This window comes from Drosophila sechellia, chromosome 3R (genome assembly GCF_004382195.2).
Source record: "Drosophila sechellia strain sech25 chromosome 3R, ASM438219v1, whole genome shotgun sequence".
Classification (NCBI taxonomy): Eukaryota; Metazoa; Arthropoda; class Insecta; order Diptera; family Drosophilidae; genus Drosophila; species Drosophila sechellia.
The window spans coordinates 13,296,621-13,312,530 of NC_045952.1; the positions used below are offsets into that span (position 1 = coordinate 13,296,621).

The window sequence follows — 15,910 nt, forward strand, 5'->3', positions numbered from 1 at the left end:
AAATAGACCATTTGTGTCGTTCCATATATATCCTCATATATTTCAAGGCTGATGCTAATCCCTTTCTTAAGTAAGATCTTAATATTTCCGTTGTTCGGATCGCTTAGGCAGATTAACCGTAGACTAAAATACACTGCGCACATTATTTGGTTATATAGGCCTCTTATCTTAGATAGGTTAACTATAATACTTGAAACTATGATATATTGAGTAAATGTAGGAGGAACTAAAAACAAATAAAAAGTAAGTACGTAAATATCGTACAAAAGTAGTTGTTTATTCGCAAGATTTTAGCACTAGTTTACAATCTTTATTTTTTTGGTGAGTACCTTAAAACCTTTAACATAAAATACGGGCTGTCATTAAATAAAGATAATATTTATAATTATTGCATAGAATTCAGTAAACAATATTTGCATATGTGTGTGTTATAGAGTTCAAGATCTCTATGGGGGAACAAGGTTTTAGAGAGGTACACTCTTGGTGTAAACTAGTGTACTTATTAAATTAATAAAAATTATTTTAAAAAAGTAGCAAATGCGTAGAACGTTAAAATCGTCGCTTTAGTGTATAATTGCAAAATAATTTAAGATTGGTCTTAAACGAAATGAGTCTTAACACAAATGAGTCTCAAAAACTAATTGACGACTTCAATGTTTTGAAAAACGAAATCGTTTGGGTCTTGTGGGCCCCTCGGGCCAACAACTTACGATCTAGCTAGGGGAATTGAGGCTGTGTGCGAGCCAAGTTCATTTGCATTTGGCTAGCATCGGTAACCTAAAGATTAACTTTAATGATTTGGTTATGTGCATGAGGGGTTGTGCATCGTCTAGCTGTAGAGAGCCGGGCCGGTCGCGGAGGTCAGGGAGTGTCACGACACCGACGTCGCCAGGAACTCCTGCAGTCGCTGCACGGTGCCGCGGTCAAGCTTGCACAGGTCGAAGTCGAACGTCTTGTGCGTGATCTCGTAGCAGCCGGTGGCCGCGATCATCTCCACGACGTGCTGCAACTCCTCATTGTCCTGCAGGGTCATGATCTTGTGGTGCAGCTCCTGCAGCTCGCTCAAATACTCCGTGGGCAGCTGGAGCTGTCCTGGTGTCGTCATCTCACCGGGCGAAAGGCTGCTGTTGCTGTTTGTGTTATTGTTGTTGTTATTATTATTATTATTATTATTATTTAAGCTGGCCGCCACTGCTGCGCTGTGGTTGTTGCTGGGCGAAGATGATGGCGGAGCAAGGAATCCGGCTCCGGCATTCGGCGTCCCGGCTCCAGTGCCTGTGGAGTTGGTTTCCCTAGCTGGACGCAACGAGGGCGATTTGGATTTTTCGCCCGCCGCCTTGCCCTGCTCCTTTTTCGAGGTCTTAACAGGGGGTTCTATAAAAGCACCGGCGACTCCGGCACCACTGCCACTGTTACTACTTTGTGAGCTTCTGCGATTGCGCTTCTTATCCTCTTTTTCCGACTTCTCGGACTTGTCCAGCTTGGGGTCCGGAGTCTTGTCCGGCTTTTCCGCCTTGTCACTGTTCTTCTCGAGGTTCTTGTCGTTCTGCTTGGACTTGCCCTTGTGTTCCTTGCCAGTAGACTTCGTCTCTTTGCCGGAACCGGTGTTGCCCTTCGTCTGCTTCTGCTGGCTGCTACTCCTGGCGGGTAGATCGGGAAAACTGCTGTTGGAGCTGTCGGAGTGCTGGAGGGTGGCAGCTGCTGCTGCAGCCAGGGCGTTGGTGGCGGCAAGATCCGGCGCCGACTGGGCTGAGTCCATATCGCTAAGATCCAGGTTGCTGGGCGTTTTGTTCTGACCCAACTGTGACTGCTGTGACTTTCCAGTGTGTTTGGCATCGGCTTGCTTATCGCCGGCCTCCCGTTGGCGCTTCTCATCCTTCCCAGAGGACTTATCCTTGGACTTTTTGTGTTTCTCCTTCTTGCTGCCGCTGCTGGCACTAGCACTAACAGGGATCTTGTCCGGTGCGCCTCCCTCGGTGGCAGGACTGGCCCCCTCTAGTTTGGGCGATGGTTCGACCGCTGATGACTTCTCTGAACCGGTCACATGCTGTTTGTCTTTCTCCCTTTCCTTCAGCTTATCCTTGTCGCGCCCCTTGTCTTTGTCCTTGTCCCGATCGTTGCGCTCCCTCTCCTTATCCTTGCCCTTGTCCTTCTTCTTGTGCTTGTGGGATTTCTTGGTGTCCATCGCATTTCCATTGCTTGTGCTCTTATCACCCTTAGATTCTGCGGCCTTTTCGGAATGCTTGCCCGTTGCTTCCTCTTTTTGCTTGACAATGTTCGAGACCATGCTGCTGCTGCTATTGCTGCCAACCGATGTGGGCGTGGCCTTGCCGGTACTGGCCACCTGGGACTGCTGCTGCAGGTGGGCAGATTGAAGGTTTCCGGCAGCCGGACTGTCGGATTGGCCAGGACGCTCGTCTTTGGGCATTCGCTTGTCTTTGCTCTCATCGCGCTGCTTGTCCCGGTCGCGGTCGCGCTCCTTGTCCTTATCCTTTTTATCCTTCTTGGATTTCTTGTTGGAGCTCCGCTCCTTGTCCTTGGACTCGGATTTGACGGACTTGTGCTCATCGCGCTCTTTGGAACGGGAAATAGGTGCCACCACACCAGCGGCTGAATCATTTGCTGTCTTCTTGGGACTGGGCGCACCCATTTCGTTTGGCTTTCCAGGCTTAGGGCTTGCTGTGTGCTTAGCCAGTCCTCCTGCTGTTCCCACAGAAGTAGCCACTGTAAGGGCGTTGGCAGATGTGGTGTTGCCTGAGCTTTGCTCTCGCTCACGCTCCTTATCCCGTGATTTATCCTTCTTAGACTTTTCCTTATCCCGTTCGTGCTTGCCATCGCCGGACTTGCTAGACTTTCGGTCTTTGTCGCGACCATGCCGATCTCTTTTGTCCTTTTCCCGCGGCTTGTCTCCGCCGCTGGATTTATCGCGATCCTTGCTCGCCTTCTCCCTGCCCTCGTGGAACGCACCCTTTCCGCCGACGGCTGCGGTTTTAGCCTCCGGAGAGTGCTTGGATACAGGCACCTGGGCCATGTTGTTGGGCGTTACGCTGGTCTTCGTTATAGGCGGACCGAAGAGCGCAGAGAAGGCATTGCTCTTTCCGGGATCCTCGCTGCGCGACTTGTGTTTCTTGCCGGTGTTTAAATCCACGTTCATGGATATTGTACCAGGTACGCCTTTGGCTTTGACACCAGACATCTCATTACTGTGCGCTGTCTCACCGCTGCCAACACTGGGCGAAAGCGTTCTGGCGAGACTGCCGGCACCGATGTTAGCTCCGAACACTGGCACTCCACCGCCTCGCATAAGTTTCGTGCGAAACTCCTCCGACGGGGCCTCGAAAATGTGCGTCTTTACCTCGACGTGGTGCTGCGGTGGACCCGTGGACTGCAGTACCAGGTCGTACTGGTAAACAATGCGCTTGGGTTCGTCTCGGTTGCGAAAGTAAATCTCAACAGGCAGTAGAAAGCCAGCGTAGCCGGACTCCTGAATGGCATACGGTGGTTCCTTGACCACTGGAAATGAACAATTCGGGTAACAGAGTTAATCCGACTGACCTACTGCGATGATATATCGACGCATTTACCTCGTTTGGGTTTCGGAAAGGATTCGTGCAGCACAAAGACCACCTTCTCCACAAAGGCACTGATGTCCGCCTTGTTCACGCCCTGGACGTAGATCTCCCAGTCGTGCGTAAAGGCCTGCGGATGCGGTGTCTTCTTGCTGCGCAGCTTCGACGTGTGGCCAATTTCGAATTGCACCTTGACCGCCATGCCTGTGGGTAGGGCATCAAGTTCCAGTGATTGCCTGCAATTAAGTGGTCAATTAAGATGCTACGTATTAGCGCGCCAAAACCAATGCAACTCGAGTGTCTAAGCTCTTAGGCTTGATGCGACGTAAACAAATTATCGCCATATACGTATGTGGAACGGCCCAATGGATTGTCAAACGAGATGTTTGCCAAGTATTGAGCTCCTTCCTTTGGCTTCAGGGTGCATGCGTGATTTCTAATGCGAATCCTGTCGCAGGTCACGTCCTCCAAGTCTTCGCCCGGCTTTGGAAACCTTCCAACCGGTCTCAGGATGCCCGCACTGGCTGCCACATTTTGAATATTCTTTGATAACCGACATTTTTTTGTTATGATTCGCTCTGCGTTCAATTTATTATTGTTTGTGAGCGAATGTGTGCCACAATGTGGACTTTTCATGTTGCAAGCTTTCGCCGTGTTCGTGTTTTCCTCTAGCCACATGCCTTGCTAGCCGCGCTTTATACTTACTATCGCGCCGTGCGGCATTCACATGGAGATGCGCACAATTTTCAGAAAAAACGTAAAAGCTTAGAGCCAGAATCGAAGAAATTTTGGAAAAACACAGAAAATAAAATCCAAAATGGTAAAGTGTGACCAAAGTTCGGGGCAACAAAAAATACACTCGAGTCGGGTAAAATATACTAGAATATATACGCTAAGTGGCGTATACGTTTGGTAGGGTGGCTCGTTAAATTAGTTTTACATTTATCTAGTTTAAATTCATTATGATTTTAAACTCGCTGCATTTTTTAAGGAATAGACTGCTTTATTTGTTTCTTAGTAGAAAAAGTATAGTTTTTTGCCACATGGTCCTTGGGGCCCATTTCCGCACGGAACTGGAGATGGAGCGGTCGAAGTTGTTGAAGCATCAAAGTAGGCTTCCGTCGTGGTTGCCGAGCTGGAGGACGCAGCGAGTCCAACAATGGCGCACAGAAGGAAAATAATGGCGAAGAACTTCATCTTCTCTTAGTTGTCACCTTGGTAGTTGCTCAATTTTATACCTTTCATTTTTAAATTTGCAAATATTGACACAAATGCTTCAATTCCGAATACGTTCCAAATCTCAAGAGAAAATAAACAATTCGACAAACACTGCGTGGTACTAAAATGTGGAAAATGTGTTTTGTGTTTGGTTAGAAATAGCAACATAGTTATTTCGCTTTTCGCTACTTACAGGTTAAACTTTTCAGCATGGCACGTGGATTCAGACAAGATGATTTATATGGGAAAATTGTACATTACACGATGATTTTTTAAGGATACAATACAATAATGCATTCTGGAACCCGCATAAACCAAAATAGCCAGCAAAAGCTTCTGTGATCCGGAACCAGTTCCGCCGCCTGTTTGGTTCACAGCACTTAAAAGAACACTTGGGAAAAACAATAAAAATATTTCGCAAAAGTTATGGCGAACGCTGGATAAGTCAGCCAAAAGTGAATCCATCGGAGCGACTGCCTTGGAGCCCCAGCCCACCCATGATGACGACCGACTTCGCGGGCAGCCAGTTCGTGTCCAGCAATCCCAACGCCAGCTGCAGTGCATCCCGCTGGCTAACGGAGGAGGTATTTGCACGGATATGCAATTTGAAAATGATTTCATTGACATATTTCTGTTGTTAGGTCTTTAAACTAATCGAAATTGTGCAGCGCGACGAGGCCATCTACAATCCGAGGCACAAGTACTACTTTTGCCGGCCGTACGTGGAGAACTTTTGGCGCGAGGTGGACTTGAAGCTGGAAAAGAATCCGGGCGCCAGCCTGGCCAAGTGGACTAATTTGCGCATATCGTTCCGACGAGAGTACACCAACTATCTGGAGGAGAAGGTGCCACCCTGCTGGTCCTACTTCGACCGCATGTTCTTTCTGCATCCGTATCTACGCAAGAAGCACCAGCAGCCCAAGTCGCTGGACACACAGGTGCAGGACGCCCTGGCACACCTCTCGAATCTTTCCAGTCGTATGCAGCGTGAGCGTTCAGTGACCATACCGGGCAGCAGCAGTATTGGTGGCCAGCCCACGCCCTCCGCCCACCAGTCACCACCGGCGCAGCAGCTGGACAACTATCTGGACTACTTTGACGAGGCGGAGCACAACAACTCCGAGCTGGATGACATCATGGAGGAGGAGCAGCAGCGCAACAGCCGTTACCACAGCCAGTTGGACGGCAACGACATCAAGTCGGAGTGCGAGGAGCCGGTGGACGAGTACGAACAAGAGGCGCACGAGCCCGAGGAGGATGAACAGGATGACCAGGACCCACACAAGATGGCGCCCACTTCGAGCTCTTCATCGGCGGAGGCCCAGCGTCGTTATGCCAACCAGCATTCACACGCTAGCCGAATGCTTTCGGGTCGCCTCCAAATGCGCACCTACCACGACGAGATGCGTGGCGCTATTCGTCCGCGTTCCCAGGAACTGCAAGCTCCAACTGCATCAGTGGCCGGAGTCAACTACTCCGCACAGCCGACTGCCCATCCAAACATTTCCTTTGTGCGACCCACTTTCAGCAAGCCCGTGGATCTGGTTAGCACTACAACGCACGCCGGAGGAGGAGGAGGAGGAGGTGTTCCAGGAACTGCTGGCTTATCCGAGCCGGAACTGCCCACACCATCCACCGCGGCAGTGGCCACCCCGATGGCGCCCAGTAGTAGTGTTAGTGCCAGCAGTAGCAGTAGCTACTTGAGTCAACGTCATGGGCACAACCATATGCATGGAGGACATCCACAGGTGCCGCCGTCAGCGCTTCCTCTGCGTCTGGAAGCCAACAACCCGTCAGGCGGATCCGTGTCCAACGGCGGTGCGGAGCTTTGCGACTGCAAGACCGATCCGGATGCCATGTTTCTGATGAGCCTGCTGCCCGACATCCAAAAGCTGAACGGCCGTGATCGCGGCAAGATAAAGATAGCCTTCCAGAACATCCTGCAGGACTACCTGTATCCGGATTAGCGTTGATCTCTGTGTATACCTTCCGCTTATCGCAAACGGAACCCAGTTCCAGCATCGATTTTGTTTAATATTCTCGTTTGTATTTTCGTTGGAGAAAGAGAAGAATCCTTTAAGCTTCGCTGTGCAAGAACAAAGTATCCTTAAAAACGTTTTGAAAACTATCCGGTATGTTTATTAATTGTATAAATATTTATAAATATTTAATGTGTAACACAAGAATAAATTCATTCGAAATTATGCGATATATGGCTAGGTAACTGGAAGTATCACATGAGGATCGGATTGGATTGTACATCCCATCCTCACTCGAACAGCTTCAGCTCGCGGCTGATCTTCTTGATCTTGTTGTCCAGCGTCTTGTCCTCGTGTTCGCAGATGTAGTAGTGCCGCGAGGTGCACTCCTGTCCGTAGTACACATAGCTGTGCTTCCCGGCATTGTAACTCAGTCGTAGGCAGCGACCCTTGCCCTCTATTTGCACCGTGTTGTTCAGCACATCCTCGCCGGCCGCCTCCTCTGCCGCCTGCTCCGAACTGTCGACCAGATTGGCGACCGTGGAGTTCTCCCCCTTTTGGGCCATCGCAATGGATGTGAGATTCATGTTGGGATTCACTGGCTTGGCCGAGTTGGACCAGATCCAGAGTAGGCCAGGATTGAGACCGCCCAGCCAGTAATCGCGACCACGATGCGCCGGCTGGTTCAGCAGATAGGCCATGATCTCCTCATTCTCCGAGACCTTCTCGAACTCGGCCAGGTGGGAGTTTAGACCCTTGCAGGCAGAGTTTGCCGTCTTCCAGTTCACCTGCTGCTGGCTGTTGATGTAGTAGCAGTTGTCGCTGATGCGGGTGAAGTTCGCTGGACAGGGATCCTTCACCTCCTTCTGATTGTTCCCGGCCATCAGGTAGTAGATCAGCTGCTCCGAGCGGCGCACTCGACTCTCCAGGTAATCTATGATGGGTGTTTGCTTTTACTTAGACCAAGAACTCCTAGGTGTGACTTCAACTTACCCACTCGATACACCAACTTTTCAATGGCTCCCAAGAGATAAAGATCATTTTCGGAGACAGCTCGGAATGTGGTCGGCTGACCGCCCACAAGATGTTGCTGTTGCGGGTGTTGCTGCGGTATCTGTTGCACTTGTTGCTGTTGCAGCGGCACTGGTCGCACATGCTGCTGGAGCTGGGTAGGATTACCGCTACCACCACCGCCACTGCCACCTATGCCAAAGAGTTGCTGCAGGAAACCCGGTTGCTGGCGTTGCTGCAACTGTTGCTGCTGCATCTGTTGCTGTTGCTGTTGTTGCTGCATCTGTTGGTGTTGCTGGTGCAACATCTGATTGGTCATGGGCCGAAACAGAGGATTCACAATGGGACTCTGACTCTCCACGGGCTTTCGCAGATGCGGCTCCAGTTCCACCGCCTCGCCGATCCTCCTGGTGATGTAGATATTGTTGCCGGGTCGCTTGTAGGCGGACGAGTGATAGCTGAGCGGTCCATTGATGCCCATGTCCCCGCCCATATAAGGCAGGTCTTTGGACTTTCGCTGGCTGCCACTGCTACTGCTGCTTTGGCTATAAGACAGACGCGTGGGAAGATCTGGATGAGTGTGTTGCCGTAGCCTAGCCTCCTGTAACCATACCTCAAGACGTAATCTTCGAGAAACTGCGACCAGACTGGAGGTGGATCGTCTGCGTCCGCGAGTGATTCATTGGCGTATTTTTGCCTAGTTTCACCTTCGCTGCCATTGCATAAGAGTGCAATACTTAATGCCAGATAAACAAGGGCCGTAAGCCGGAGTTGTTGACCAGCCGGCGGCATGGTGACACGTAATGTTTTCGGATGGGTATATTGCCCCCGCCTCGCTAAGCACTTGGCGATTCCAGTCGCGTGGTGAACACTTTCGATTTCGTTGCGTTTTCCGTGCGGTTTATGCCGCGTCCGCTTTTCAAAGACGTCCGTTCGCTTGGGTCGAGCTGAAAACCACGACTGAAGCTCTGCGCTTGACTTTGGGCCTGGTCCGCTCCGCTCGCTGATCGTCTCTTCCTTCCTCTCTTCTCTGCTCCCGCCGCACCGCTCCAATGCCACGCCAATGGCAATGGCCAAGACCAGACCCAACCAGACCCAAGACCCATTGTTGTTGCCGCCGGCCGCCGAGAAATGCAAAATTTCACTTTCTCCTTCGCTTGGCTGTGGTGGGCAAATGTAAGTCATTGGGGCTTTTCATCGGCATCTCCACTGCTCCGCTCGCCGCTTTTGTGGCCCGGCCCGGTCCGACCCACTGTTTGCACTCCATCCAAATTGGCCCAGACTTAGGTAATTGACGCGGCTGTCAATTGAAGCGAAAACTGCTGGCTTAAACTTCAATGAAATGGAGCTGGGTGTGCTGGATGTGCTATGTTCATTTGGGTATTCATCGACTTGTGAGAAATCACTTTCTGAATTCGGTAAACTAAGAAAGTAACTTAGGAGATTCTCTAGTTCTTCCCCGGGCAATATAAACATGGTATAATATAATCATTCATATTTCAACTTCTATCTGAAAGATACCCGCTTATAAAATATTTCCTATGCTCAACCATTCTATCTATTTCTTTTTTTTTTAACTCGAAATGACTCTTTCTTTTCTTTCATAAGATAAACATATCTGCCAGCTTCCATAATGTAAATTATGTAAATAATGACTGGCGCTTTAAGTGCGTAATTTAATACACCACTTAAAGATTTAATAACTATTTTATGGCCAACGTCGCGAGAAGAGCGAGGAGAAATGGGAATTCAATTCGAGTTCAGTTTACAAGAAAGTCCATTTGGCCAAGAGAGCAGCAGCAGACCCACATGTCGAATGCGGCCTTAACTCGCTTATTGATGGTCAAAACGACGAGCTGCCCACATCTACAATTGATCTCTGGAAATCACTCTGTGGTATGCATATATATACAGATATCTGAACTTTCATTGTTCAATTGACAATTAGCGCGGATGCTAAAGATGTTGCAATGAAGGCCTCGATTTGCGGATCGTGATCCATCGCTGATGAAGTGGTGACGCACTTCGGACTTGGTTATTTCGGCTCAGCATCCATGGGGTTTCCCAAGAGTGTGAGAAATCGGTGGAAAAAACTGAAAACTGCTTTGCATATCCGCCAAAATTGTGTTGAACTTCAGTGCGATTCGCTGAAGGGCAAAGAAATTCGGTTTTGTGCATCATTATTGAAAGCAAACATCAAACATATAATTTTTTTTAGCAAAGTTTTTATAAATTTTTTTATACTTTTTTTGTGTGTGTTTTTTGTTGGTTTGTGGTGTAATTGTAAGATATAAACTGAAAGTAAAATTTTAATTTTAGCCCCGTCTCTTTCCTGGGCACTCTCTCCAGCTCTCTCGCACTTATTGCCTGACTGCAAGCGCTTCTTAATATTTTTAAACATTGACTTTAAAAATACAAAATTCGTGTTCTTGTTTTCGTTTTGGGGTACTTTATACATTCTGCTACTTTTTACTTTAGGTAATTTTACTTTTTATAAAACAAAAGAATTTCCATTTGCTTTCTTTGCTTGTTGGCTTTGTTGCTGTTGTTGATCTGGTTGTTGTTGTTATTTATTTATTATGAAATATATAGATTTATAAAGAATTGCATACACAATGGATGTTGTTCTTGGTATCTGCGGCCGCCGATCTTCGTGCTGGCCAAATCAATTTGAGATATTCGTTTACAATTAGTAGAGTTCTCCATCTCGTCGTCGTCTCCATCTTCCTCCGCTGCTGGTGTGGATTTGGTATATGGGACTGTTGGCCAACTTAGTAGCCAGCCAACTCGGCGAATGTGGAGTCCATCTCGTCGGCCAGGGACTTGTACCTGTCCTTGTTGATGCCCAACTCGTCTGCGGAGTGCAAATGGTGGTTGGAAATGCGTTAGAAGATATTCAAAAATACAGTTTTTCAACATTGGAATTGGAACGAAAAACACTCAAACTTTACACCATGTGTGCCAAGTTTATGGAGTTATTGATTAGGATTAGTGGCGCGCTGTTCTGGCAGGCGTTTCTATCTTTTGATCTTTTCGGTTAGTCAGCGGTTCTGTGCGTGGGTTTTTGGGTGGGGAGGGGACTAGGACTATCTTTGGGGTGCTCTACGGGATCTGGACATGATCTATCCAACCAATCGTTGCAGCAATCCTCGAGAGATTCCCTCGACCAAGGCCTGGGCGAAATTGGCTCGAAACGAAAGCCACTGATGATCGACGAGACGATAGAGAGAGAGAGAGAGACATAGAGACATAGACTGAGATAGAGTGCGAAGGCGAGACGGGTCAAGAGGTCATGCCACATCACAACGGGTAAGAATCTGGCATACAAACAACAATATGTACATTGATAAATTCACCTGTATTAACTACAGTTGCAACTTGGTTTGGCTTGATCTGAACTTATTTTTACAGTGTACTGGCGTAGGGAACTGGTCGTGTGGGTGTGGGTGTGGCCACATTCAAGCGGGAGACTAAACAGATTATTTACAGTGTATAGAAAAGTGTGGCGTGTTGGGCTGGGCGGTAAATACACTGAAACTGTCGGGGGAATCGTTCCAAAAATAGAATATACAATATATATATAATAAACTGTATGGGATTCGGGTTGTACTGAATGTGTTCTTTTTTGGGGGAGGTGGGCAAGGGGGATTGGGGGCATTGTGTGAGTTCTGTTTGTGATCTTTTTTAATATCCAGTAAGTTCGGCAAATGTCTGGTCCAAATCGTCGCAGATTGCTTTGTATTTTTCCTTCTCATTGAAGAGACGGTCTGCAAAAAGCATTTTGTTTGTTGTTCATTTATACAAATATATATAGAGAGATATTCAAAAAAATAGGGCGAGCGAGCGAGATGTGTGAATGTGGAACGTCAATTAATGAAAGCAGAGTACTAAGTACAATTATTAATATCCTTATGGCGATAAATACAATGCGAGCATTAGTTGAAGCCAGCGATCCGGCCGTTCGAGGCGGATCACTTCCGGTGGACAGCATCTCCGGTGTCCCGTGGAGAGATACCTCCGCGGAAAATGGCTGAGTGGATGTGCCAGGGGCGCAGGGACTTGGATACATACCCTCTAGCCTGTCGACCTCCTTCTGCAGCCGCTTCACTTGCTTCTCGGCGTGCTCGGCGCGCTGCTCGGCCTCCTTCAACTTGATGGACAGGGTCTTCATCTCGCGCTTGAACTCCTCCACGCGCTGGTTGGCCTTCTCCTCGGACACCTCCAGGGACTTCAGGGAGTTGCCGACAACCTAGTTGGGCATATACAATTAAAATCGGTGTCGGAACACAGGGTATTTCTCTTCAAGACCCACCTTCAGCTCCTCCTCCAGCTCCATGATCTTGGACTCGCCGGAGCGGACACGATCCTCAGCCACTTCCAGCTCGTCTTCAACGAAGGCCAGCTTGCGGGAGACCTCGTCGGACTTGGTATCGGCATCCTCAGCCAGCATGCGGGCTTCCTTCAGCTGGTTGGTCAGCTGGTCCATGCGCTCCTCATCCTGCTGGGAACGGTTCTCCAGCACCTTGCACATGCGGTTGTTCTCATCGGCCGACTGGGTGGCCTCCAGCAGCTTCTGTTGGGCGGTGGTCGAGCGCTCCTCGGACTTCTCCAGATCCTCCTCAATCTGTTGCACCTTGCGGTTCTGGGTGGCCACCTCGGACTCGGTGGCGGTCAGGAGTTTCTCCTTCTCCTCCAGCTCGGTGTTGGCCTTCTCCAGCTGCTCCTTGGCGGTGACCAGATCGATCTCCACCTGGACGAACTTCTTCTCCAGATCGCGCACCTCCTCGTTCAGTTTGTCGGCGCGGGAGTTGGCATCCTTGGCTTGGTTCTCGCAGGTGTCGGCCTTGTCAATGGCGTTATCCTTCTCAAGCTTCATCGCTTGCATCTTCTTCTTGATGGCGTCCATGGTGTTTGTGTTTTTGTTTTTGACTTACAAGGGAAGAAAACTGGAAAAAAGCACTGCGCCAAAAGATACAAATGAGTATGAATCCTTAATTTGCAGTTTTGTTTAGGATTTCAAAAGGCGTTTGCAAAGCGCAGGAAAAAGCATTTTCCATAAAGCATATAATATTATATAATTGATAAAATGTTTGGATATTTTATTTAATTATAATTGTAACTTTAAACAGTTTAATAACATATTATCTTAAGATATTCAAATGTTTATTTCATTCCATAAATTACAGATCTTTTGAACTTGGATTTTTCTTTTTTCATTTCATTTTTTTTTCTTTCAGAATTTTATGTTTCCGCTGCAAGACAAAATCGGCTTATTTAAACGATCCAGGCGCATTCTATAGGTTATCCATAGGTATAATTAAATTGTATATATCTATATGCTGTGCATATGTGTTCGTGCAATAAATTTGAGAATTAAATGTAAACACATTTTGTTTGGCTACGCCGAGCATTCTCAAAAGATCTCACGTAATTTTCATTTTCCATTTTCAAAACGCCCACTCAAAATCCGAATCCGGATCCGTCGGTGAGCTATATGTTTATATGTTTATTTGCTGCACGATTCGGTGGGGTTAAAAATAAACTTTATATGCTTTTGCATGTGAGAAAAAAATATCCAGTCGCACTCGCACACACGCATAGGAGAAATGCTTTTTTGGACATTGTGTGCTAAATGTAATTCTAGAGTTTCCCCCTAATATTTCGAAACACATATAGCTCGCCACCGATTGCAATTTGAAAAGTATTCAATTCTTTGGGGTCATTTGGTGCGTGGGCGTATTCGTATTCGTGTATCTATGTTGCTACCACCCAAAGTGGGGCAAAGTCATTTATGTTGTAGTTGCTGATCTTTTGGAGGTCTTGCGATACTCATGTGTATTTTGTACCCAAAAAAAGTATTATAGCTAGAAGCAATGTTTAAAATGTGATTTATGAGTATTTTTCTGTAAAGATTTTAAATAACTTATAATATGTTAAATAGCTATTTTCCTGTCACATCATTAAAATTGTTGGTGCTTGCCAAAAGTACTTAGGCTTTCAATCAGTTCGAATATGTATCTTTAAGATTGCAAATTTCGCGGCCTTCGGAAGCATTCACGAATGGCTAGAAATATTCGTTCTGAAATCTACAATTCTGTGTGGGTGGCTTGAATATATGTATTCCCAGATAGATACGATATGTATCCGCATCTGGGAATTGTCTACGTTTCTAATATTTTCCAAAATATCTCTCTCGAAAACAATCTCAAGGATAAATACCTACGATTCTCGACTGCCTTCGTTTTCTGAGATCACAGAAAGCTAGACGGAAAAGCTTTTTCGTATAAATTTCAGGCAGAGTTAAAAATAAATGCGCATGTGTGTGTGTGTGACAGGCAGGTGTCTGTCTGCAGTTAATTTTAAAGAATTTTCTTCGAGGAAAACTTTATCGGTCGAGTGTGATTGTGTGTGTGAAAATTGTGCGTGCCATAGGTGTGTAAGGTGCATATGTATATGTGTCCCATTCGTGTGGAGCTTTCCGAATGAAGCTCATGTGTGTGTGTGCAAAAAAATCTCTCACACACACACACAGAGATATTCTTTGGATGGTATTGGTGCCGTCAGATTTAGTTACAAAATTCCTTATAAGCGAATTTTGAAAATGTCCGAAAAATGATCATAAGATCTCCATTTTCAAGTAGTTGAGAGCGTTCATTTTTAGTTTTTTAAATATATTCATTTATTTCACTTCCAATATATTTAGATCACTCTTTTAACGTTTTGTAGAACTTTATATCCAGGCTAATCGACACATATACATATGCACATATTATTTAATTTTAACAAGGTTTTCCTTTTTTTCCGCTCGGGAAAAATTCAAAATTTATAATTTTGAATGCCATGCACTTTTCACAATTTTGTTATCCACTCGAAATCAGTTGAAAATACCAATTTGGTTAGCAGCAAAGGCGAGCGATTTAATTATATTTATTTTGAGTTAATTCTTGTCGGGTGAAAATCCTGGCGTGACCAACCTTAGCGTTTCAAACACACTATACGCTGTCGAAACCCCGAGAACACTGATGCTGACCAAGTTGCTTAGCCCAGAAAGCGACCCCAAGATCCAACGCACACGCACACTGCCACTCGGAAAATCGGAAAGACTCACACACACGAGGGGCACACACCAACGCGGTATTGAATAATTTCTCGCCTCAAAAATTTCCCATTAATAAATGTATATGTGGAAAAACGCTTTCGCAACTTTGCTCGGCGATCTCGAAAATTTCCCTCGAAATTTCCCCAAAAGCTGCTTCTCTCTTTGGCTGCATTCTCGTGAAATTTATGCGCTTTTCTTTCTGCTTCTTAAATCTAAATTCAATTTCTTTTTTACTCACAGCACTCTCGCTGCCTGTGTGTGTGCGTGTATCCGTCAGATACACGGCCAAAAATAGCCACAAGCAGCAAGAGCAAAAGTCCAACGAGATGAAAATCTATTTTCGCTCGGTAAAAAAATATTGAGAAATATTTGGAATTTTGATCGGCCAGCATTTTTCCTGCCGTTCTTTTGCTTTCAAGTCTCGAATGCAAGGCAATTGATACGATTTTTTGTGTGTCAATTGTCCACGTCCAATTTTTTAACAAACCCACTTAACTTACTAATAACTGAAGACTTTAATCTGTATTTCCTTTTATTAAATTTTTTTATTAACCAATTAAGCAACGATATGGAAAAATTGTTATCAAAACTCCAAACTAAGAAATTCTATAGATATATATATATATATATTTAAATGATAAATATATATGGTGGTTTTTATTTGTATGTTCGACCTCGCTTAATCCATTTAGCAATTCATCTCAAAATCCAGTTCAATTTTCTTCTCCTTTCAACATTTCTGTGACGTAACATCTTCTTTAAAGTTAATAATATTATATGTCAAGAAGCTTCCACCAAATTTCACAGTCTCTGGATAACATTACTACTATCGATCTTTATATTCTCCTGAAGCCTACATAAATCAATAATAATGTGCACTTTATTTATAGATATTTATAACTTCAAAACCTAATTGATTTATAGCTCTTGCTGATTTTCGAAATTCGAAATTTCATATATTCAAAACTGGACAAAAACAACTAATTGGTGGGCAAACGACTTGGCTTTTCAAATAGATATTTCAAAACCCTTCT

At 46.0% G+C, this 15,910-nt stretch overlaps 5 protein-coding genes across 7 annotated transcripts; 1 reads left to right on the forward strand and 4 right to left on the reverse strand.

Annotated features, from left to right (window-relative positions):
- Positions 1 to 252: 252 nt before the first annotated feature.
- Positions 253 to 4,400, reverse strand: LOC6606282 (protein AF-9). 2 transcript variants are annotated; one of them, XM_032723098.1, is made up of 3 exons: positions 4,275 to 4,400; positions 3,585 to 3,805; positions 253 to 3,513 (listed from the first exon to the last, which is right to left on the reverse strand). In XM_032723098.1, exons 2-3 carry the CDS (start codon positions 3,769 to 3,771, stop codon positions 872 to 874), a joined length of 2,829 nt encoding a protein of 942 aa, XP_032578989.1. In that variant the 5' UTR covers positions 3,772 to 3,805; positions 4,275 to 4,400; the 3' UTR covers positions 253 to 871. The 2 variants fall into 2 exon arrangements, with proteins under 2 accessions (XP_032578989.1, XP_002031087.1); XM_002031051.2 differs by lacking the exon at positions 4,275 to 4,400 and having other exon boundaries at positions 3,585 to 4,226.
- Positions 4,401 to 4,541: 141 nt separating this feature from the next.
- On the reverse strand, positions 4,542 to 5,075 carry LOC6606283. Its single transcript, XM_002031052.2, has 2 exons — positions 4,981 to 5,075; positions 4,542 to 4,908 (listed from the first exon to the last, which is right to left on the reverse strand). Exon 2 carries the CDS (start codon positions 4,764 to 4,766, stop codon positions 4,584 to 4,586), a length of 183 nt encoding a protein of 60 aa, XP_002031088.1. The 5' UTR covers positions 4,767 to 4,908; positions 4,981 to 5,075; the 3' UTR covers positions 4,542 to 4,583.
- A 78-nt stretch (positions 5,076 to 5,153) lies between these two features.
- On the forward strand, positions 5,154 to 6,977 carry LOC6606284. Its single transcript, XM_002031053.2, has 2 exons — positions 5,154 to 5,371; positions 5,429 to 6,977. Exons 1-2 carry the CDS (start codon positions 5,285 to 5,287, stop codon positions 6,752 to 6,754), a joined length of 1,413 nt encoding a protein of 470 aa, XP_002031089.1. The 5' UTR covers positions 5,154 to 5,284; the 3' UTR covers positions 6,755 to 6,977.
- On the reverse strand, positions 6,904 to 9,397 carry LOC6606285. The gene is made up of 3 exons (XM_002031054.2): positions 8,391 to 9,397; positions 7,760 to 8,322; positions 6,904 to 7,700 (listed from the first exon to the last, which is right to left on the reverse strand). Exons 1-3 carry the CDS (start codon positions 8,960 to 8,962, stop codon positions 7,057 to 7,059), a joined length of 1,779 nt encoding a protein of 592 aa, XP_002031090.2. The 5' UTR covers positions 8,963 to 9,397; the 3' UTR covers positions 6,904 to 7,056.
- Positions 9,398 to 10,325: 928 nt separating this feature from the next.
- Positions 10,326 to 14,854, reverse strand: LOC6606286 (tropomyosin-2). Of its 2 annotated transcripts, XR_004362008.1 has the most exons (5): positions 14,752 to 14,854; positions 12,090 to 12,736; positions 11,849 to 12,026; positions 11,134 to 11,544; positions 10,326 to 10,631 (listed from the first exon to the last, which is right to left on the reverse strand). XR_004362008.1 is itself a non-coding variant. In XM_032720846.1 (4 exons), exons 2-4 carry the CDS (start codon positions 12,681 to 12,683, stop codon positions 10,549 to 10,551), a joined length of 855 nt encoding a protein of 284 aa, XP_032576737.1. In that variant the 5' UTR covers positions 12,684 to 12,736; positions 14,752 to 14,853; the 3' UTR covers positions 10,326 to 10,548. The 2 variants fall into 2 exon arrangements, 1 of the variants encoding a protein (XP_032576737.1); XM_032720846.1 differs by lacking the exon at positions 11,134 to 11,544 and having other exon boundaries at positions 14,752 to 14,853.
- Positions 14,855 to 15,910: the final 1,056 nt, after the last annotated feature.